Genomic DNA, 17,270 nt, shown 5'->3' with positions numbered 1-17,270 from the left:
GGGTGAGCGGGAGCGTGACCGGCACCAGCCCTGCCGGAAGCACTTCCCACCCTGTGAGGACACGTGCTCCGTCTTCGCCGTCCCCTGTGGTGTCCCCTGCCCCACGCGACTGGGGAGCACTGACGTGTGGCTTGTGCGACGGAGGGGCTGAATTTCCCATTGTTGCCTATTTAGTTTAAATTGGCGTGGTCACCTGCGGCCAGCGGCCATGCGACTGACTGACGGCCTGCTGAGGTCCGAACCCTCGGACTCGGGCCTGGTTGTGAGAGTCGGCGGTGTCCAGGGCGCCGCCGGAGCCCCCGGCACCAGGCCGCCGGTAATCGAGGTGTGGCTCACCTCCGCAGACCGCCTCGGCCGGCGCCGGGACAGCGCGCAGCGGTCTGAGGTGAAGGCCGGGGCAGGCAGAGGTGGTTCCGTCGAGGGGCGGCATGGACTCGGCTCCCCCAGAGTGACTGCCTGAGAGTTAGCTGGGGTTCGCCGCTGGGGTCCACCCCACCCGTGGACGAGGATGTGTGAGTGACTCCGCAGGACTCAAGGGGACGTTCTTTGCGTCCTGCCCCGACCTGTGGGTGGGCGGCTGGCTTGCTCTGCCGCAGGTGGGTGCCTGCCCGGCGGCGGCGGCAGCAGACAGCTCAGCCTGTGGGGCAGAGGCGTGCCGTGCCACAGAGCCACCCGCACCGGCAGAAGGCGCCCCCTTGTTCAGAGACGGCCCCTGTGTGTCCGTCCACAGGGCTGCGGCCGTCTCCTGCCCCAGTGTCGCCCTCCCCCCCCCACACTCACACACGCAGGTGGCCCCTTAGGTCAGTGCCTTCGGAACCCCCGACCCCACTGCACGAACGCGGCAGCTGAGCGACATAATAGCACGCCTCCAATGGGCTCTTTATGTTGTGCTTCGAGATCCGTCTTCTGGAATCTGCCAGAGAAAGAAGTCTCACTGTTTGCTCTCTCCTCAAGAGCGCTGGTACCATGCCTTATGGGTCCTGAAGTCGTGCTGGGGTTAGGTCACCGGCGACGGCTGCACTTGGTGCCGTTGTGGAGCCGCAGGCCGGGCCTGGGTGCCGGGCGCACGGTGAATGCTGTTGTCTGAGCAGGAGGGTGGAGACCCCGGGCGCCGAGCCCGTGCAGGGGCGTGTCGGCCAGCCGCTCGTCACGTCCTGCTTGTGTGTGTGCGACGAGTTCCCACCTGGAGTTTTTACTGGGAGCCTGGGCCTCCTTCCCAGCCAGCGGCAGGCGCAGCCGGTGAGCAGGGACGTTTGGGACACACGCTCCCCTTCCTCCTGGGAGGCGGCGACAGCGAGCTCTCGTCCGGCTGGCCTGTGGCCCTGCTCAGAGGGTGACAACAGCTGGCGGTCACGGCCCTGTCCACCTGGAACGCATAGGTCTGTCCCAGAATTGCCAGGACGCCCTCACCACGCTGCCTCAGCGCTCCCCACGGAGCCCGGACACCCCGGCTGGGCCGCACGCACACTGCGGTTTGCGCCGGGGGGCAGCTCCTGGGCCCCGGGCAGCCGCGCCGCTGACGGCACGTCCTCAGTTGTCGTTTCGTTTCCTCTGCGAGGCCGGCTGCTGGTCTGTCCCATCCCCTGCCCCCCGGCCCGAGGGATCTGTGCTTCCCGAGGGGCCGGCCCGAGCTCTGCAAGTCGTGGGCACGCACAGGAGAGGGGCTGTTGCCGCGCTCAGAAAGCCCAGCTGCTGGGTGTGTGATGCTGAGCGTTTTCCTCCTCGGCGAAGAGAAGCTCTGATCTTAATTAAAAATTTAGTTCCGTGGCACACTGTTCCGGGTTTCCTCAGCGTGAAGCTGACAAACTGCGGGTGCCCTTGAGCGGAAGAATAATTGATAGGGAGAAGTTCTGGGATTACAGAGGCCCGAGGCAGGAAGACAGCACGGTCGAAGCAGGAAGGGAAATGGCTTTATTTAGGATCTGCCCAAGGCTGGCGCTCGGCCCTGGGAATGCAGCCACCCGTCCATGCTGCCTGGTGTCGGGGTCATTCGCTTGCTCGCTTGCTCATTCACTCATTTGTTCATTCACTCATTTCATTCACTCATTCACCCACATTCACTCATGCACACAGTTGTGCGCTCATTCATTCACTCGTCCATTCATTCATGCACCCAGTCATTCATTCACTCATTCGCTCACTCAGGCACTCATGTTCACTGATGCACTCAGTTGTTCACTCATTCATGCACTGTCATTCATTCCTTCACTCATGCACTCAGTTGATTCACTGTTCACTCATTCACTCACGCAGTCACTCACTCGTGCAGTTATTCATTCATGCACTCATTCGTTCATACGCTCATTCAACCAGTGCTGCCGAGAGTCTGCCTGGGGCTGGCCTCCCCGCTGGCAGACATGGGCGGGTCTCTTGTTTTGCTTTGTCTCTCTTAAAGAGCGGATCTGGTCACAATGAAACACAGACGGGAGATTCCTAGTGGGGGAGGAAAAGATGGAAAGGTGGGAAGGTGTTCTTCAGAGGCAGCTCCCCGGAGAAGGTGGGGGAGGAGGGAGACCCTGAGCAAACCCGGGGGAAGGGAAGGCCCAGGTTCGCGGGAACGTCGGAGCTGGGGGTGCCCACCTCCCGCCCAGGTATCTGGCCGTGGTCTCGGGAGCCCGTCCTGAAGATGGCCTTGGCCTAAGTAAAGCCAATGGCGCGCACACCCGCCTGGTCACTGCAGCCTGCTCTCACGGCACCCTGACTCTCGAGGGGAGCTCTGCATCTGGGAAGACCGGGGTCCCTGTTCTTCGTCCCTCGGCTGGCTCCCCGTGTTCAGAGCAGCTGCCTAGCTCTCAGGCTCGCTCAGCCTGTGCAGGCTGCACCCCTCCGGGCCCTCCCCGCGGGGTCATTCACCCCTGTGGCGCTCTTCCCCATCATCTGACCCGGCTCCAAACTCCCACCCCGCAGCCGTGATCGAGATGCCTGGGACGTGCTCCTCAGCCCCGCATGCTCTGGTCGGCCCCGAACCCCACGCTCAGGGTGCAGAGGGTTCACAATGCACGGTGCGCCAGCTCAGGCTCCTTCCCTGGTGGACCCACTGCCTGGGCTCTCCAGGAGGGGCCTCGGCCCGTGCAGGGGGATCTGGGGAGGCCGGCGGAAGAGGACCTGCTGACGAGGGGCCTCGGCCCTTCCCCTCTGGCAGAAGGACTTCCTCAGCCCGTGTCCGACCCTCCAGCCTACACGTGTCCGTGATCCCGCGTAGACCTGCTGCCCGATGAACGCGCTCCGCTTGCAGCCGGCCGGGCGGGCTGGTGTGCCGGTCCCTAACGGTCGTCCCTTGCTCTGTTTCAGGGGATCGTGGGCAACCTGGCCAGCGGCAAGTCGGCGCTGGTGCACCGCTACCTGACCGGCACCTACGTCCAGGAGGAGTCTCCCGAAGGTACGCCGTCGGGCGGGCAGGCTCCCGCTTAGCAGAGCTTAGCTTTGTAATGTTCCCTGTAACTGCACCCTGAATCGTTACCCTGACGGGTCAGCTGTCTAGAGAGTAATCAGGCACCGGGCAGGGGAGGTCCGTAGGCGCATTGTTCCTCCCGTAGTGCTCGTAGCCGGCCCCTCAGAGTCGCTGCGGCATTTGGAGCAAGAATAAGACCGTGAAATGCTCTTGAACCCATTTCTTCCCTGCTAGCGGCCCTTGCAGACGGTAGTCCAGCCTCACGCCCTGAGACACTGCTCGGCCAGTGCTCTGCTCTGGATGCTGAGCTTATGCATAACTTGCGTGTCTCGTGGCTCAGCCCCGGACGCGGGCCATTCCGGAAACCGCGTGCTGGAGTGTGTCCCCCTCTGTGTTGTGCTACGCGTAGGTCACGATGATTTTGCACGAAAGTAAGGTATTTCACGTGCCGGCAGGTTTTTCCTTCTTCAGATAAAACAGTTTTATTTTCGCTTTAACCTCAGCACGGTAACGATAGGCGCCCACGCAGTCCCCGTGTAGTTTTTCTAAGTTATATTTTCTCTCCCTGTAACCTTTTGGAATCCAACTCTGAGACACTGAATTTCTGGTTCCTTCTCTCTCTCACTGGCTGTTCCCTTCTTTGCAGAAATGGACGCAGGTAACTATGCACTTTCCTCGTGGTAGCGCTTGTCTCGTGCGGAGAGGCCAGCCCCGCGCCGCAGCGCCCCTCCCTCCCCGTCCTGTGCCTCATCCTGTTGGGTTTCGTTTTGCCTTTTTCTTTTAAGTTCCACATCCACCCTGTTGCGTCCCTTAGCTGTGTTCTTAGCCGTAGTCCGAGTAGCTTCCCGTGTTGCCTGTAACACCTGTTCTAGTGTTTAACCCCCGCCCCGGGGACCGGGACCCGGCAGGGAAGTGCGGGGCGGGGGGGGGGGGGGAGGCGGGTGCTCTGGTCTCCGCTCGGGGCTCTGCCGTGAGTTCGTGGGGCTTCGCCAGCGTGCACGAGCCCCGTGACGGCCGCACCAGGGAGAGGCTGAGCGGACGGCTCCGAGAGGCCGGGGGGGAGCACAGAGGCGTGGAGGTGGGATTCAACAAGGAAACAGGTGCCGTCCAGGGAGAGGTGCGGGCAGGTGCCAGGAGGCCACATGGTCTGGAGAGAGGGGAGCGGTGGGTGGAGCGTGGGCGGGCTTTCTGCCCTCCCCCCGGGTCTGTCCCCGTGTGGACTGCAGTCTGCCTGCCTCAGCTCCGGTGTGGCTGTGACTTCCCCCGAGTCCGGTTTTCCGTGTGTCCCGTGGGTGCGGCTGCTGTGGAGGCTGGAGATGCCCATAGGGGGTGGGGTGGGGGGGGCCTGGGCAGCCTGCCTGCAGGGGAACAGTCACCTCCTCACCTGCACCCCCCGGCGCTCCGGTTCCAGCCCCGCCCGACTTTGTCACAGTGCCCCTGCCCCTCTGCCAGTCAGTCCCACCTCTGGCGTGGTCGGCGCTGGAGTCGCCAGCGGTCTCACTCGGGGACACCTCCCCCTTCCCGTGTCACTTGTGCTGTGGCTGTGCCTCTCCCCTTTGCGCGGGTCCTGTCTCCTCACTCACCGGGGGGCCCAGCCTTGGTGTCTTTGCCTCTGGCCTCGAGTGTCGGGGGCGCGGAGGCATCTCTGTCGCGTGTTCTCGTTCACGGGACGGTGAAGCTGTACCCCGACTACCATCTCGTGACAGCCCATCACTCGGTCTTTCAAGCACCATGCTCGACTCCACTGACTTCCGTGGTGTCGCGTGTAGCTTTTCAGGTGCGTGGTTTTAGCGGGTAGGGGAGCCTGCACGTGTGTGTGTGTGTGTGTGTGAGAGAGAGAGAGAGAGAGAAAGGGTGTTCCTCTTTCCTCCGCACAGTGAATAAGTGTCCCGTTCCCCCGAGGGCCCCGTGCCCAGGGCCTCCTGGGGCAGGGGCAGGAGCAGGATGGCCCACGGCCGCCTGGCCCCGGCCCGCTCGCCGACTGCCTCCAGGGCAAGGGGATTCGGGGTGCTGGGAGCTGGGAGCGGCCCACCCGCCGGGGGCGCCCCACCTGCCGTTTGCTGGGGCCTCCGGGGCTGACCTGTGCCTGGAAGCCCCTCCGCCCCCTCGAGTCCCCGTCCCCGGGGGCCGGTCACCCGTGCCTGCCCGGACGCAGGCAGGTGGCCGTGCCTTTGTCCCCTGAACCAGACCGCCAGACCGGAAGCTGACTCCCGCGTCCTGTCCACGGGGCCCCGGGCGGGCCTCCGGACGGCAGCGGGAAGGAACTGTGGCGGTTGCTTCTGGAAGCAGATGAGAAAAGCCTTGATTCCTCGCTGTCTCCACACACCGAGGTGTTTTCCCCCGTCAGTGCGCCCATCTCGGCGCGGTGGTTTCCGATCTCGTGGAGCGCGTCGGTGCTGACAGCCGCCTGCCGCCCCCCACCCCCCGCCCCCCGCCCCGTGCCGTCCCTGAGGAGTGTGTTCATGGGCCGCGGCGTGGGGCTGCCCTGCATCCCCGCCCGGGTGCACACAGACCGCCGGAGCCCTGGCTCCCTCTCCTGGCTGTGCGGGAGGTAGTCGGCCGAGGGCAGCTCAGCCCCCGCTGGGACCCTGCCGTGAAGACCAAGGCTCACGGCAGCCCCCGCAGAGGGCGGCGGTGATGAGGGCGCCTGGCCGAGGCGCTGGGCTCGGAGTGAGCTGGGAGGCCTCTCCCTTTCTTGGTCTTACTGCCACCCTCTCCTTTACACTGGTCCTCTCGTAGCTGTGGGGGCGGTCCCCTGCCGCGGGCGCACGTGGGCGGGACTTCCAGTGGCAGGCCCTCCAGTGGCAGGCCCGTTGCCGTGGGCGGCGGCGGCCCGCCCATGCACAGGGCACGTTGCGCTCCCTGCCCGTCTCCTGCCCGCCCTGGTGGGTCTGCGGACTGAGCGAGCGTGCTGGCGCCCTTCAGCGGCCCTGCCCCGGGCCGGGGATCCGCGGGTTGCCCTGGCGGGGAGGCCTCCCTGTTTTCAGAAGAGTTCTCTCTCTCCGCGGAAACCGTCGGGCGACCTCCCGACCCCCGCCAAGCGGAACGTCTGTGATTCCAGCTGGAGCTGGAGGACAGTGGGGCGGGGGGGGGGGGGGGGGGGGGGGCGGTAGTATGTGTGTGTTCAGTGTGCGGCTTGGGTTGGCGTTTCACCCCCGAAGCAGGGGGAGCTGACTCACACAACCTGGGGCGTCTCAGAGACACGGTTTCAGCGACAGTGGATTTAAATGTTACGTGTTTCTCAGCTGGTGAATTGCTGACGCCGGAGTAGGGCGCTCAGGACGGGGCCTGGGGTTCCGTGAACGTGATCCAGAGAGTCAAGTTCTAGCGGCGAGTGTGCTTCTAAGAGTGTGTGTGTGTGTGTGTGTGTGTGTGTGTGGCGTGCACGTGCGCCTGCCGAGTCCCAGGGCTGCCGTAACTCACCCCACGGACCCGGTGTTTAAAACGGAGGGAGTCTGTTCTCGGCCTGGAGGCCGGAGCCCGAGACCGGGCGTCGGCGGGGCCGGCTCCTCCCGGAGCTCCGAGGGCACACGGGCTGCCGGCCCCTGCCGGTGCCCCCGGGCCTGTGTGCGTGTCACTCCCGTCTCTGCCTGCCGCTCTCACCCCGTGGCCTCGTCCGTGTGTCCGAGTTCCCTCTTCTCGTGGGGGACACCAGTCTCTGGGTCTGGGGCCCACCCTCCTCTGTTTGACCTCATCTGCAAGGATCCTAGTTCCAGATAAGGTCAGGGCAGGTAATGGGGGTGCACACTGGAACCTGACTTCCTGGGGATGAGTTCAGCCCACAGCAGTGTGCACGCACACACACACACACACACACACACACAGGGGTTAAACAGAAGCTGCTCTCACAGCTGAGGACGTTGCCCCAGCGACCTCCTGGGGACAGGAAGGGTGGGTCGTTGCCCCGGGCCGTCCGGCAGTGCTCACCGCCTGCGTTCTTGAGCTTCACCCAGACCCCTCAGGGTACGTGTGGCCCTCACACCTCTGATGGGCACACCACAGAGTGGCAGCTGCCATCCGGTTCAGGGAGGGGGGATGGATGGAAAATGACTCCCGGCCCTTAGGGCCCCACTCGTGGCTGCTGGTGGGACTGGGGAGTGACATTGTGTAATTTGAGTCCCTCCCCCTCCCTCGAGTGTCGATGTCCTTCACATCCCCTGCGTGCCTGGCACAGACGCCCCGTGACCGCCGCTCGATGTTTTAACTCTCCCCCTTCAGAAAAGAAAAGGAAAGAAAACCAGGTCATTCGGTTTGCGTGGGAATTTGAAGCCAGGACCTGCCCTGAGACACCTCCCGCCATGCAGGCTGGGACGCCCCACCTGGGCGCGCTCCACTGTGCAGAGCGGCCTGTGTGCGAGGAACTGAGGAATAGTGGGGGTGCCCTGGAGTCCCCCACTTCCTGTGTCCCTGCCGGGGCCCGCCAGCCCGGGAGCTGAGGTGTCTGTCGGTGGGAACCAGGCACGAGATTCAAGCAGGATCAGGGCTGACTGTGTGCACATGTGTGCACGAGCATGGGCGTGCATGTGTGCACGCACACCACAGGCAGCTGCTGATGACTTACAAAAGATGGCAGCGTCCCAGGGTTCAGACGCTTTGACCTGGTGAAGTCTTTGGTGACTGACCCAGGCCAGACATGGAAGCCGGTCAGCCCACTGGGGAGCCTTCCACCCCCCCGGGCGGCTTCCCGAGGCCCCGGGATGGGGCAGGGGAGGGCCCCGAGGCGGGATCTAGGCTCCGGCAGCGGCCCGAGTGCGCCGGCTGGGGGGCGTGCGCCTGGCGTCTGGACGTGGCAGGGTCCCATCCCTGCACCTGTGGCCGGCGTCCGTGACCCTTTTCTGAGTCCCCTTTCATGCTGTGTGGCTTGCGTTGGGAAACAGCACCACCGCAGGTGAAACAAGAGCTGGCCCTTGCTGTGCGCGGGCTGCTTGAGTGGGTCCAGGGAGTGTGTGTGACGCTGTGGCGGGGGGTTGCTGCGGTAACAGAAACCACGTCACAGCCTGTCCTCACCTGCACGCCAAGGGGAGGGGACTGGATGGGGGGGCCTGAAGAAGGGAGGGAGGGTGGAGCCCCGTCAGGCGCGGGGTACCCAGGCAGGTGTGAGTGTGTCACTTCAGAGTGGGTCGGGCTGGCTGGCGACCACCTCTCCCCTTGCAGCCCAGGGACGGAGAGAGACGCCCTGGTTCTGGGGAGCGGCCGGGCAGGTGGCCCTGAAGGGGGAGGGATGGATGAGGGCGGCCAGGCACCAGGGCTCCTAGTAATCATCACATCAGTGCCAGCTTTGCAGAGGGACGGGACGGGACAGGTGGGGGGAGTCCCCAGACACCCCTGGCCCCGGGAACTCTCACGAGGGTGGGAGCCGGCTCCCCGCCGACCCTCTGCCGCCCGCCAGGAGCAGCCGCTGCCCGGGAGTGCTGCGAAGCGCTGGCTGCAGGGTGCGGTTGGGCTGTCCAGGGCCGGGCGCCCGGGCTCGCACTGGGGCTTGGGCAGGAGCCCGGCGGTGCAGGGTCGCAGATGCAGGCCGAGTGTGTCCTCAGACGTTCCAGATGCAGAGGCGGCCCGGGCCTCGGCAGGGTCCATCCGATTCTGGCCGAGGCGCAGTGACAGGTGCACGCACGTCGGAGGCGGTGCTCACCTTCTGGGGTGTTCTGGGGACCAACCACCCCCCCAGGGTGGGGACAGAAGCCTGGAGCCCAAGCCTGCTGCACTCCTTCCATTCAGGTAGTTACATTGTTTCCATGAGACTGTAACAGTTACAGAGTCCCCCGGGGGAGAATGGAAGGCGACATCCAAACCATGGCCTGCCTGCATCAGCCAGAGAAATGCAGTGTCCACGGCGAGCCCTCCCGGCCTGCAGCCATCGTCACAGGAGGAACTCTGATGCCAGCCCACCCGTGGGTGTGGGCGGCTCCCAGCCTGGGCCGCTCGGGCACCCGCCGGGCCCTGGGCCGGCTGCAGCAGGGCGCCTCACGCTGGACCGCCGGGGGAAGTGCCGAGTTCTCTGGGGGCCAGGCAGTGTGCGAGCCTTTGGGGGCACTCAGGGCGGAGTTCCCAAGATGCTGCCGCTGCGGCCACAGGGAACCTGGGGCTGGGGTGATGCTCGTTGTTACGTTGTGATAATGCTACATCTGCATGATGATGTTACCGCGGTTGCAGTGTTTGTTTAAGAGGGAAACACTCAGGGAACTGAACCAGAGTGGTGAGACTGGGCACGCTGCTGGCTGGCGACGCTGGCGGACTGGCCCAGGAAGACCAGCCCACCCCCCCCCACCCCCTCACCCCCCCGTCCTGAGTTCTGTTTCCTTTCGGTCTTAAAAAGACAGTATTCAGAGGAGAGAACTCTTAATAAGCTTTATTTCTTAAGCTGCTAATTTACATTTTCCTCCAACGTGCTGAGGAAAAGTATGAGGAAATGGAATTTATTCCATTTAACTGTTAGGCCAGCATGGGAGGACATCGAGTTTAACTGTTAGGCAGCCAACCAGCCACTTCTTCGAGCGCTGGTGCAGCTCCTTTCCGAGCGGCAACGCTGTGTTTTCGGAAGATGCTCTGTGGGGGTCTCTGAGGCACCGTGGCGTTGCGTCCGAGCCTTGCACTCGTCCCGGCGGATGCATTCAGGACTCGCGGCTGACGAAGGACAAGGCGGTGCGGCTGGTTCGGTGAACACAGGACGGGGCCCCAGAGTCGTCCCCAGTTCCAGTCTGACGCCCGCCTCTGCCTCCTGTTAGCTTTGGCTTTATTTGCTGGACGTCACAAAAACGTGGGCCCCGCAAAGGGCACTTTTGATGTGTATATATCCGCCGGTTTTTCTTTTTTTAAAGATTATATTATTACTTTTTTAAGATTTTTTTTTAATTTTTGGAGCGGAGAAGGGAGGGAGAGAAACATCAGTGTGGGGTTGCCTCTCACACGCCCCCCCACCCCCCACTGGGGACCTGGCCTGCAGCCCAGGCCTGTGCCCTGCCTGGGCACTGAACCAGCGGCCCTTGGGTTCGCAGGCCGGCGCTCAGTCTGCACCAGCCAGGGCGGCCTGTTTCCAACCTCGGGCTGCTCGCCCACTGACCGGGTCCGACAGCATGGGCGCCGCGGGAATGGGGGGCTGGAAGTCCCGAGCTGAACCCCGAACAGAAGCCGTCCCGGCGGCCTGCCCGCCCGTCACGCGGGCCCGGGCTCTCGGTGTGTGACGCCCGTGGGCTGTCCCTGCGGTGCAGCTCCAAAATCAGTTATGTATGCACAGGGCGTGCTTCAACCAGCCGTTCTCCAAAAATCTCTGGGTCCTCAGGAGACGGCCCCTCAGCGCCCTGGAAGCCCGCTGCTTGGCCAGGAGCCCCGCCCTCCCTGCGGTGCGCGAGGGCCGTCCCCGGGGCCTCCGCTGTCCCACCCTCACAGCGACGGCGGGTCTCCGTGGCTGTGTCCGGAGCGTCGTTTCAGCAGCAGCGGGTTGCGGTTGTCCTGCGCTCCAGGAGCGCGGCCTTGGGCTTCCTCTGCGGAGAGCCTTCAGGTGGTCCGTCGGGGGTTGCTGTCGGAAACGCCGGGCTCTCCTCCCGCTGGGCCGCTGCTGCCGCGAGCCTGCCCGTTAGCTCCCAGATGCCTACTTCTGTCCCTGTGATCTCACGCACTGGGTTTGTTTCCCGCCGTTTCTCAGTGTGGGAAACAGGGGTTTGGCTGTGTCTCTCTGGTCCCTTTTCACACCGTAGTTGTTCTGTCTGCAGTGTTCCCGGTCCCGGTTACAGGGCGGCGGGGGCTGGGCCCCTGGGGCTGCGCAGCCCGAACACCGGACACCGGGAACGGAGGTGGAGGAACCTGTGGCCCCTTTGTCATGACAAATGTCACCCAGGAGAACGGAGGACTCCCCGAGGGGAGTGGGTGACGGATTCCGCAGGGCAGGTCGCAGGGCACTGGGGCTCGGGGTGACGCTGGGAGCTGATTGGCCGGAGGCGAGGCCAGGGTGACGAATCCCCCCTCAGGTGTTGAGGACAGCTCTGAGGTCTGTTCCCCGGTCCCTCTGTTTGCTCTCGTGGGAGAGTAGCCAGGGGGTCGCTCCACCTCAGGGCTCGGGGGGCTGAGACCGAACTCAGGTCAAGACGTGCCCTTTAACCTGCAGAGGCCATGACCTGTGACCGTCGGTCAGGTCCGGGCTACTGCCTTCTGCTCCCTTGGGGGTCTCAGTGGTTGCTGATTGTGGTGGTGGGGGGGCTGGGTCTCGGGGTGGGGGAGAGGGTTTCCGCAGCTAGGATTTAAAGCCAGATGGAATCCAAGTCAGAAAGGAGGACCCTCAGGCTGACCCTGAGCTCAGGGGTCTCCACTTCACCCGCCCCCCCATCATGCCCCATGCCCCCCACCCCTGAGCCCTCGTCTTTCTGACAGCCTGTCCTGAGGCTGCGTGGGGCGTGGAGGCACTTGTGAGGGTTTCCTTCTGCTTCTTGGGGCTTGTTTTCTCCTCCGCCGGCCGTGTTTTTGCTCTGTCCCTTCCTGCCTCCTCCTCCCACTTCCCCCTTCCCCTCCTGCCGCTCTGGGCCTGCTGTCCCCGCGTCCCCCTGGCCCGACCCGCTGGCCCTTCCCTGCTGAGGTGGGCGCTGCCCCGGCCCTGCTCTGGGGTGGCCGCACAGCCCGGGTTTCCCCTCTCTCAGGCCCGTCCGACGTGGGGTGCGGGGAGCCCCCTCTGGCTGGGGCTTCCCAAGGCAGGAGCCCCTCACGGTAGGGGCACCAGGGCAGGGACAGACGGCCACCCTCGTCCCCGTTGGCCAGCCGTCAGTCTCCACCACCTTCGGTGTCGGTTAAACAGGCTCCTCAGAGACCCAGCCTCCCCGGGAAGTCCTGTCCCCGCGGCTGCCACCCGAGTGTCGCCGTGGAAACCACAGCAGCCACCTCACACGCGGCCCTTCCTGTCGGTGCATTTCACAGTAGTTACTTAAGAAGAAGAAATCCGGGAGTTTAAAAAAATTGGCAGAGGAGATGAAATCTGACTTGGTCAAACTTCGTCAACTAAAATGTTACCGATGAAATGTTTTCCCAGTGTTTTAAAGGTCACAATATAAAAACCTCTCCAAAAATGTTAGCAAGTTTGACATCAGTGTTTTTATCGGACCTAAAGGAGTGGAATTAATTTTTAAAGAATTCCCGGCATGTTTGGGATTGAAATTTTTGAGTATTCCCGTAGGGAGAAGTGAAAAGGGTCGTGGTTCCTCCGCCGCGTCCCTCTGGTCCCACTGGACTTCAGGACGCAGCGCAGTCTGGGGGTCAGTGAGGAGGCGAAAGCGTCAGGCAAACCGGTGAAGACGTCTTAGGGGGTGGGAACCTCTGAGCTGTGGCAGCGGCATACCACCCGCCGCCAGGGCCCACCCGAGGCCGGCCCGCACCCGAGGGCAGGGCCGTGGCCGATGGGCAGCGTCCCACTCCAGCGCTGGGGTAGAGCTCCCCCCCTTTCCTGTGCAGAGGGGAAGTGGCTCACCTGGAGATTCACCTGCAAGACCAGTTTTCTTTGTTGGCTTGCGAGGGTAGGAACATGCAGACGAACATGAAAATAAAAACAAAACCGATAGACGGGTGGGTTTCTTGGTCCTGTTTCCCAGCATGGGACTGAGTTTGGGGCCGAAGACGGCCCCTCCTGCGCAGGGCATGGAGTAAGGACACGGCGGCCCCCCCACGTTCCCGAGGCCGCCCCGTGGGCGCTCGACAGTCGCAGCAGGGCCTCAGGGCCCACGCACGGTGGGGCAGGGTCAGGCAGACTGGCCGGAGCAGAGACTCCGGGAAGAGAGGACGGCGGGAGGCCACGTGGCCCAGGGCCTGCCCGCCTGCTCCGCCACGTTTCTTTCTGCAGCCCCAACTGCTACGCAGCAGGGGAGCCTGCCGGCCCTCATTGGGGTGAAGGGACGTGTGTTGTATCCTTGTGTTCATCCCATCCTCACTCCTCACAGCCGGGGTGCGTACGCACCTGGCTGAGTTTTACCTCCTTGCTAAGTCTTTGGGTTCGTGGCAAATGGGTGTAAATATTTCATTTTCTTTTCTTCGTGCGGGTGTACCAGAAGAAATCATACAAGCCAGTTGCAAGTGTCTGGCGTTTGCAAGCATAGAATGTTGAGAAGATACACTGTATCTTTTTTTCTCTTGTTGTTCTATTGCAGTTGTCCCAGATGTGCTGTATCTCGGGGGAGGGGCACGTAGAGCAGCGATTTTTGGAACCAGAGGGGGCCTCAGATGTGAACAGGAATTTTCCCACCTTACAGAGGTGATAAAAGTTAGGTGTGAGGTCCTGGGCCCAAGGCTGCCGAGCCAGAGACCACCGCAGAGCAGGAGGGGGGAGAGGGGGGAGATGGAGCGTGCACGCCTCCAGGGGGGGCAGGAACCTGTCAGCGGGGGGTGTGCTAGTTTCCCGGGGCGCTGACTGAGGCGTGGGCGGCTCCAGGGCCTGCAGGGAGCTGGCTGCTCAGTCCCGTGGCTGTCACAGTGGGGGAGGGGTGGGGTGGAGGGTTCTCCTAGCTCTCCTAGCTCCTTCTGTGGTCACCACAGCCCAGCTGGGAGGGGGCGTTAAGGTCTCTTACTTACCAGGAGTTGGTGATTTGGGGACCACGAGCGAGTCGTCTGCCGGCCCTCCTGCCGCGTCTGGCCCCGGGTGCGACGGTCTGCTGCGTCCCCCCGGGAGTGTTTCCTGCTTACTGGTTCTGCAGACTCTGCCCTTCCCTTGGCGACGGTGCGGAGAGGGACCGGCATGGGAGGTTATCTGCTAAGTTTTAACGCTGGGAAGCTGTCTTTGGTTTCTGTTACCAAACAAACCAACACCCAGCAAAGGAAGTGCATTTCACCCGTCTCTTCGGCAGCGCCCAGGAAGGAGTGTGGGAGTGGATGCGTGTGCCTGTGGTGTGCGTGTGTGTGTGTGTGTGCGCGCGTGTGCATGCACTCTGGCCGGCTCACCGCCACCTTGCACAGCAGCCGGCTGCAGTGGGGGCCCTGGTGCCTGCTTCCCGGCATCCAGACCTCGGATGCCGGGATGAAAGGTCCCCCTCATCGGACCACTGGCGGAGAAGTGCAATGCGGCTCTGGGTGGTGGAGGCCCTGCCGGGCAGGCTCTGGGGATCGGTGGGCGGTCCTGCCAGCTGGCTCTCCAGCACCTGGTGTTTTGGGTTTGTGACGGAGGTCCGGAAGGCGTCTGTGCCAGGAGCGGAGAGGGAGAGCAGGTACCGATGCACTCCTCTCTGAGAAGGGAGCTCGGGACCCCGGCGAGGGTTCACCGGGGCGGACTCAGAGCCCTGAGTCCCGGAAGGTGGCCTCTCTGGTCCAGGGCAGGGCTGGGAGACGGGCGTGGCCGTGGCGTGGCCCCTCAGGGAGCCCCCACCCGATGTCCGCAGAGGGCCCTTGCCACCTCCGAGTGGCCGCCCCTCCCGCCTCGTCCCACAGGGGTTCCTGGTGGCTTCCCACTAACCCGCCCGGTCCTAACGCCTCCCCGCCCTCCCGCTGCACCGCTCTGTCGCCCCTGGCGGGGCTGCCATCCGTAGTTTCTGTCTAACCGTGTGTGGTAGTCGGCACCCCCCCTCCCTGTGCGCTGTGACTGCGAAACACCGTCCTGTGGCGTTCTGTGTCCGCACCAAGAACTGGGTTTCCCTTGAGGAGAATACAGGTTCCCGGCCCTCGAACTCGCCAGCACGTCGCAGCCCGGGCCCCCGACGGGCGCGGCCGATTCGTGTCCTTTGCAAACAGAACCAGAACCAGAGAGTGGCCGTCTCGGGGCCTCTCTGTCTCTGTGCCCTGCACATACCCGTGCGCCCAGGGGGCGAGGCTCCCCGGAGGGACGCACACGCTAAAACTCCGCCCTTCTTCTCAGCCATGCATCGCCCGGGCCTTGCGGGCGAGGCTGTGCATTCTAACCAGAAGCAGACACCGGTTCTTTAAGACGGACACGCAAATCTGAGCTCAGGTCTTTCAAGGCCCAGCGGTCGTCGGAGGCAGCTCCGACACCCACTCCTAAAGGCGCAGGGCGGCCCCCCGGGCGACGGCCCCGGGTGTATTTTCCCACAAGCGAAGCCCACGTCTGTCTGCTCCCGGCACGCCCCGCCTTTCCTGCGTAACGAGATCTTTTGTGTGTGTGTGGCAGGTGGCAGATTCAAGAAAGAGATTGTGGTTGACGGCCAGAGCTATCTGCTGCTGATTAGAGATGAAGGGGGCCCCCCAGAGGCGCAGGTGAGTATTGCACGCCAGCGGGCCGCCTTTTCGCCCGGTGCCCAGCTGGTTCCGGCTGCCGGCCTTGGAGCTGGGCTTAGGAACCAGTCTGGTGCGCTCAGCGGAAGGTGACCGAGGAACGCCACCAAACTCCCGTGTCCGAGACGCCAGCTCTGCTCTTCTCCAGATAAGGCCCCCAGGGAAGCCCGGCCGTGCGGCTGATTGCCACTCTCCTGGTTTTAAGATGAAGGGGAGGCACTGGTTTGTCAGCTTGGCTGACTTGACGTCTGGAAGTTTCTGTGCCCCCCACCCTGGGCCCCCCTCCCCAGTCAGCCCTTGGGAACCTGCGAGCAGCGCAGCGTGGTTTTTTTTTGACGGTTCTTTGAGCGCCGGCACCCCGGACCCGAGAAAGCGTGCGTGGGAAACGCCCTTCTTGGGAGTGCCCACCGTCCGGCCCACATAGTGCGTGCTGCCAGGCACGGCGTGTGAGCCAGCTGGGTCACGGGCCTGCCGGGGTCAGGGGTCAGCTCGGGGACTCCGGGCACGCCCCGTCCAGCGCCCCGAGGTGGCCGCCGTGCCGTGCTGGGGTGGGGTTTCCGCCTTGGCCTCCGGCCACGAGGAAGTCTTCGCTCAGTTCCCCCGGGGCCGGGCCTTTAAGTCGTGCTTTTTTCTGGAGCCTTGCTTGGCCCGGAGCCCACCCTGGATTGCTGCTCTGGGGGGTGGCAGGGTGGAGCCTTCCAAACCTGCAGACAGGCCTGGTGCGCGGCGGGCAGAGTGCACTTGCCTGTCCCCGGGAGAAAGCCGCCTCCAGGCCTCCCGTGCACGTGGGGCTGCGTTTTCCCCACACCCCCAGCCGGTGGCCTCGTGGGTGAAATCCGGAGAGAGTGTGGCTGTGGGTGCCGTCCCAGGCTAGTCCGAAACTTCTGCTTGGGAACTCGCTCTGTGGTTCTTCGGCAGTTGCTGGGGAAGCTGGGGCAGGGGGTGGGCAGGGGGTGCGCGGGGTGTCCATGGAGCCAGCCCACCGCCCGTGGGTGCCGGGCAGTCAGCTGCCCCTCGAGAGGTTACGGTCCTGTTTGCGTGTCCTGTGCACGGAGATTCGGACCTTGGCAGCTTCGGTCTTGGGAGATGAGGGCCAGTCCCAGGGACCCCCACCCCCACACTGCGCATCTGAAGGTGCCCTTCCCCTCCACAAGGAGAAAGGAGGGGGGCCTGTCGCTGGTCCTCAGGGCCTCTGGACGGACGGACGGACATCAGGTCCAGTCAGGCCGGCTCTGGCCTGCCAGGGTTCTCCGTTTCTGAACTCTTGTCCTCATTTAACTTTGAGTTTGTCATCTGAACCTGAGGTCCGTTGGAGTTTTATCACGTCAGACATTCTCCCGTAACTGGTACCTCCTGCATTTATGTGGGGACGTCGGAGCTTAGCCCACCGAAAGTTTCCCCAAATGTGTGAGAGCCAGCCCCTTGCTCGCCGGAACTGAGGTGGGAGCTGCAGGCTCTTCTCGAGAAAGGAAACGGGTTTTTAAACACTCCTCGTCAGCGGGGAAGAGCGGGGTGTTGGGTGCCGCTCGGGCCCCGTCCCGGTGACGCGGGGGGCCGCCGAGGAGAGGACCCCCGCTGCCTGGGCTCCGACCGTGCGTGCTGCCGTGGGCATTGCAGGGGACGGCACGAGCCCGGCAGTGCGGTTACTCTCGGGAAAGCGGGTCTGGGTGGGTTCGCCTGGATGCAGGTG

The 17,270-nt window shown here is 63.9% G+C and overlaps 1 protein-coding gene across 10 annotated transcripts in view; it reads left to right on the top strand.

The window, feature by feature from the left end:
• Nucleotides 1-17,270, top strand: part of AGAP1 (ArfGAP with GTPase domain, ankyrin repeat and PH domain 1) — a 348,436-nt gene that overhangs the window by 109,997 nt on the left and 221,169 nt on the right. For 6 of the 10 annotated variants that reach the window (XM_036022678.1, XM_036022675.1, XM_036022676.1 and 3 more), the window contains exons 3-5: nucleotides 3,292-3,379; nucleotides 4,038-4,049; nucleotides 15,477-15,562. In XM_036022678.1, coding sequence (XP_035878571.1) covers nucleotides 3,292-3,379; nucleotides 4,038-4,049; nucleotides 15,477-15,562 — 186 coding nt within the window. The remainder of the gene's footprint in view (nucleotides 1-3,291; nucleotides 3,380-4,037; nucleotides 4,050-15,476; nucleotides 15,563-17,270) is intronic. The other 4 variants (XM_028509859.2, XM_028509858.2, XM_036022679.1 and 1 more) reach the window with 1 other exon arrangement.

The sequence above is a fragment of the Phyllostomus discolor genome, chromosome 4 (assembly GCF_004126475.2).
Source record: "Phyllostomus discolor isolate MPI-MPIP mPhyDis1 chromosome 4, mPhyDis1.pri.v3, whole genome shotgun sequence".
NCBI classification, from domain to species: Eukaryota; Metazoa; Chordata; class Mammalia; order Chiroptera; family Phyllostomidae; genus Phyllostomus; species Phyllostomus discolor.
This window is presented reverse-complemented; position numbering and strand designations above follow the sequence as displayed.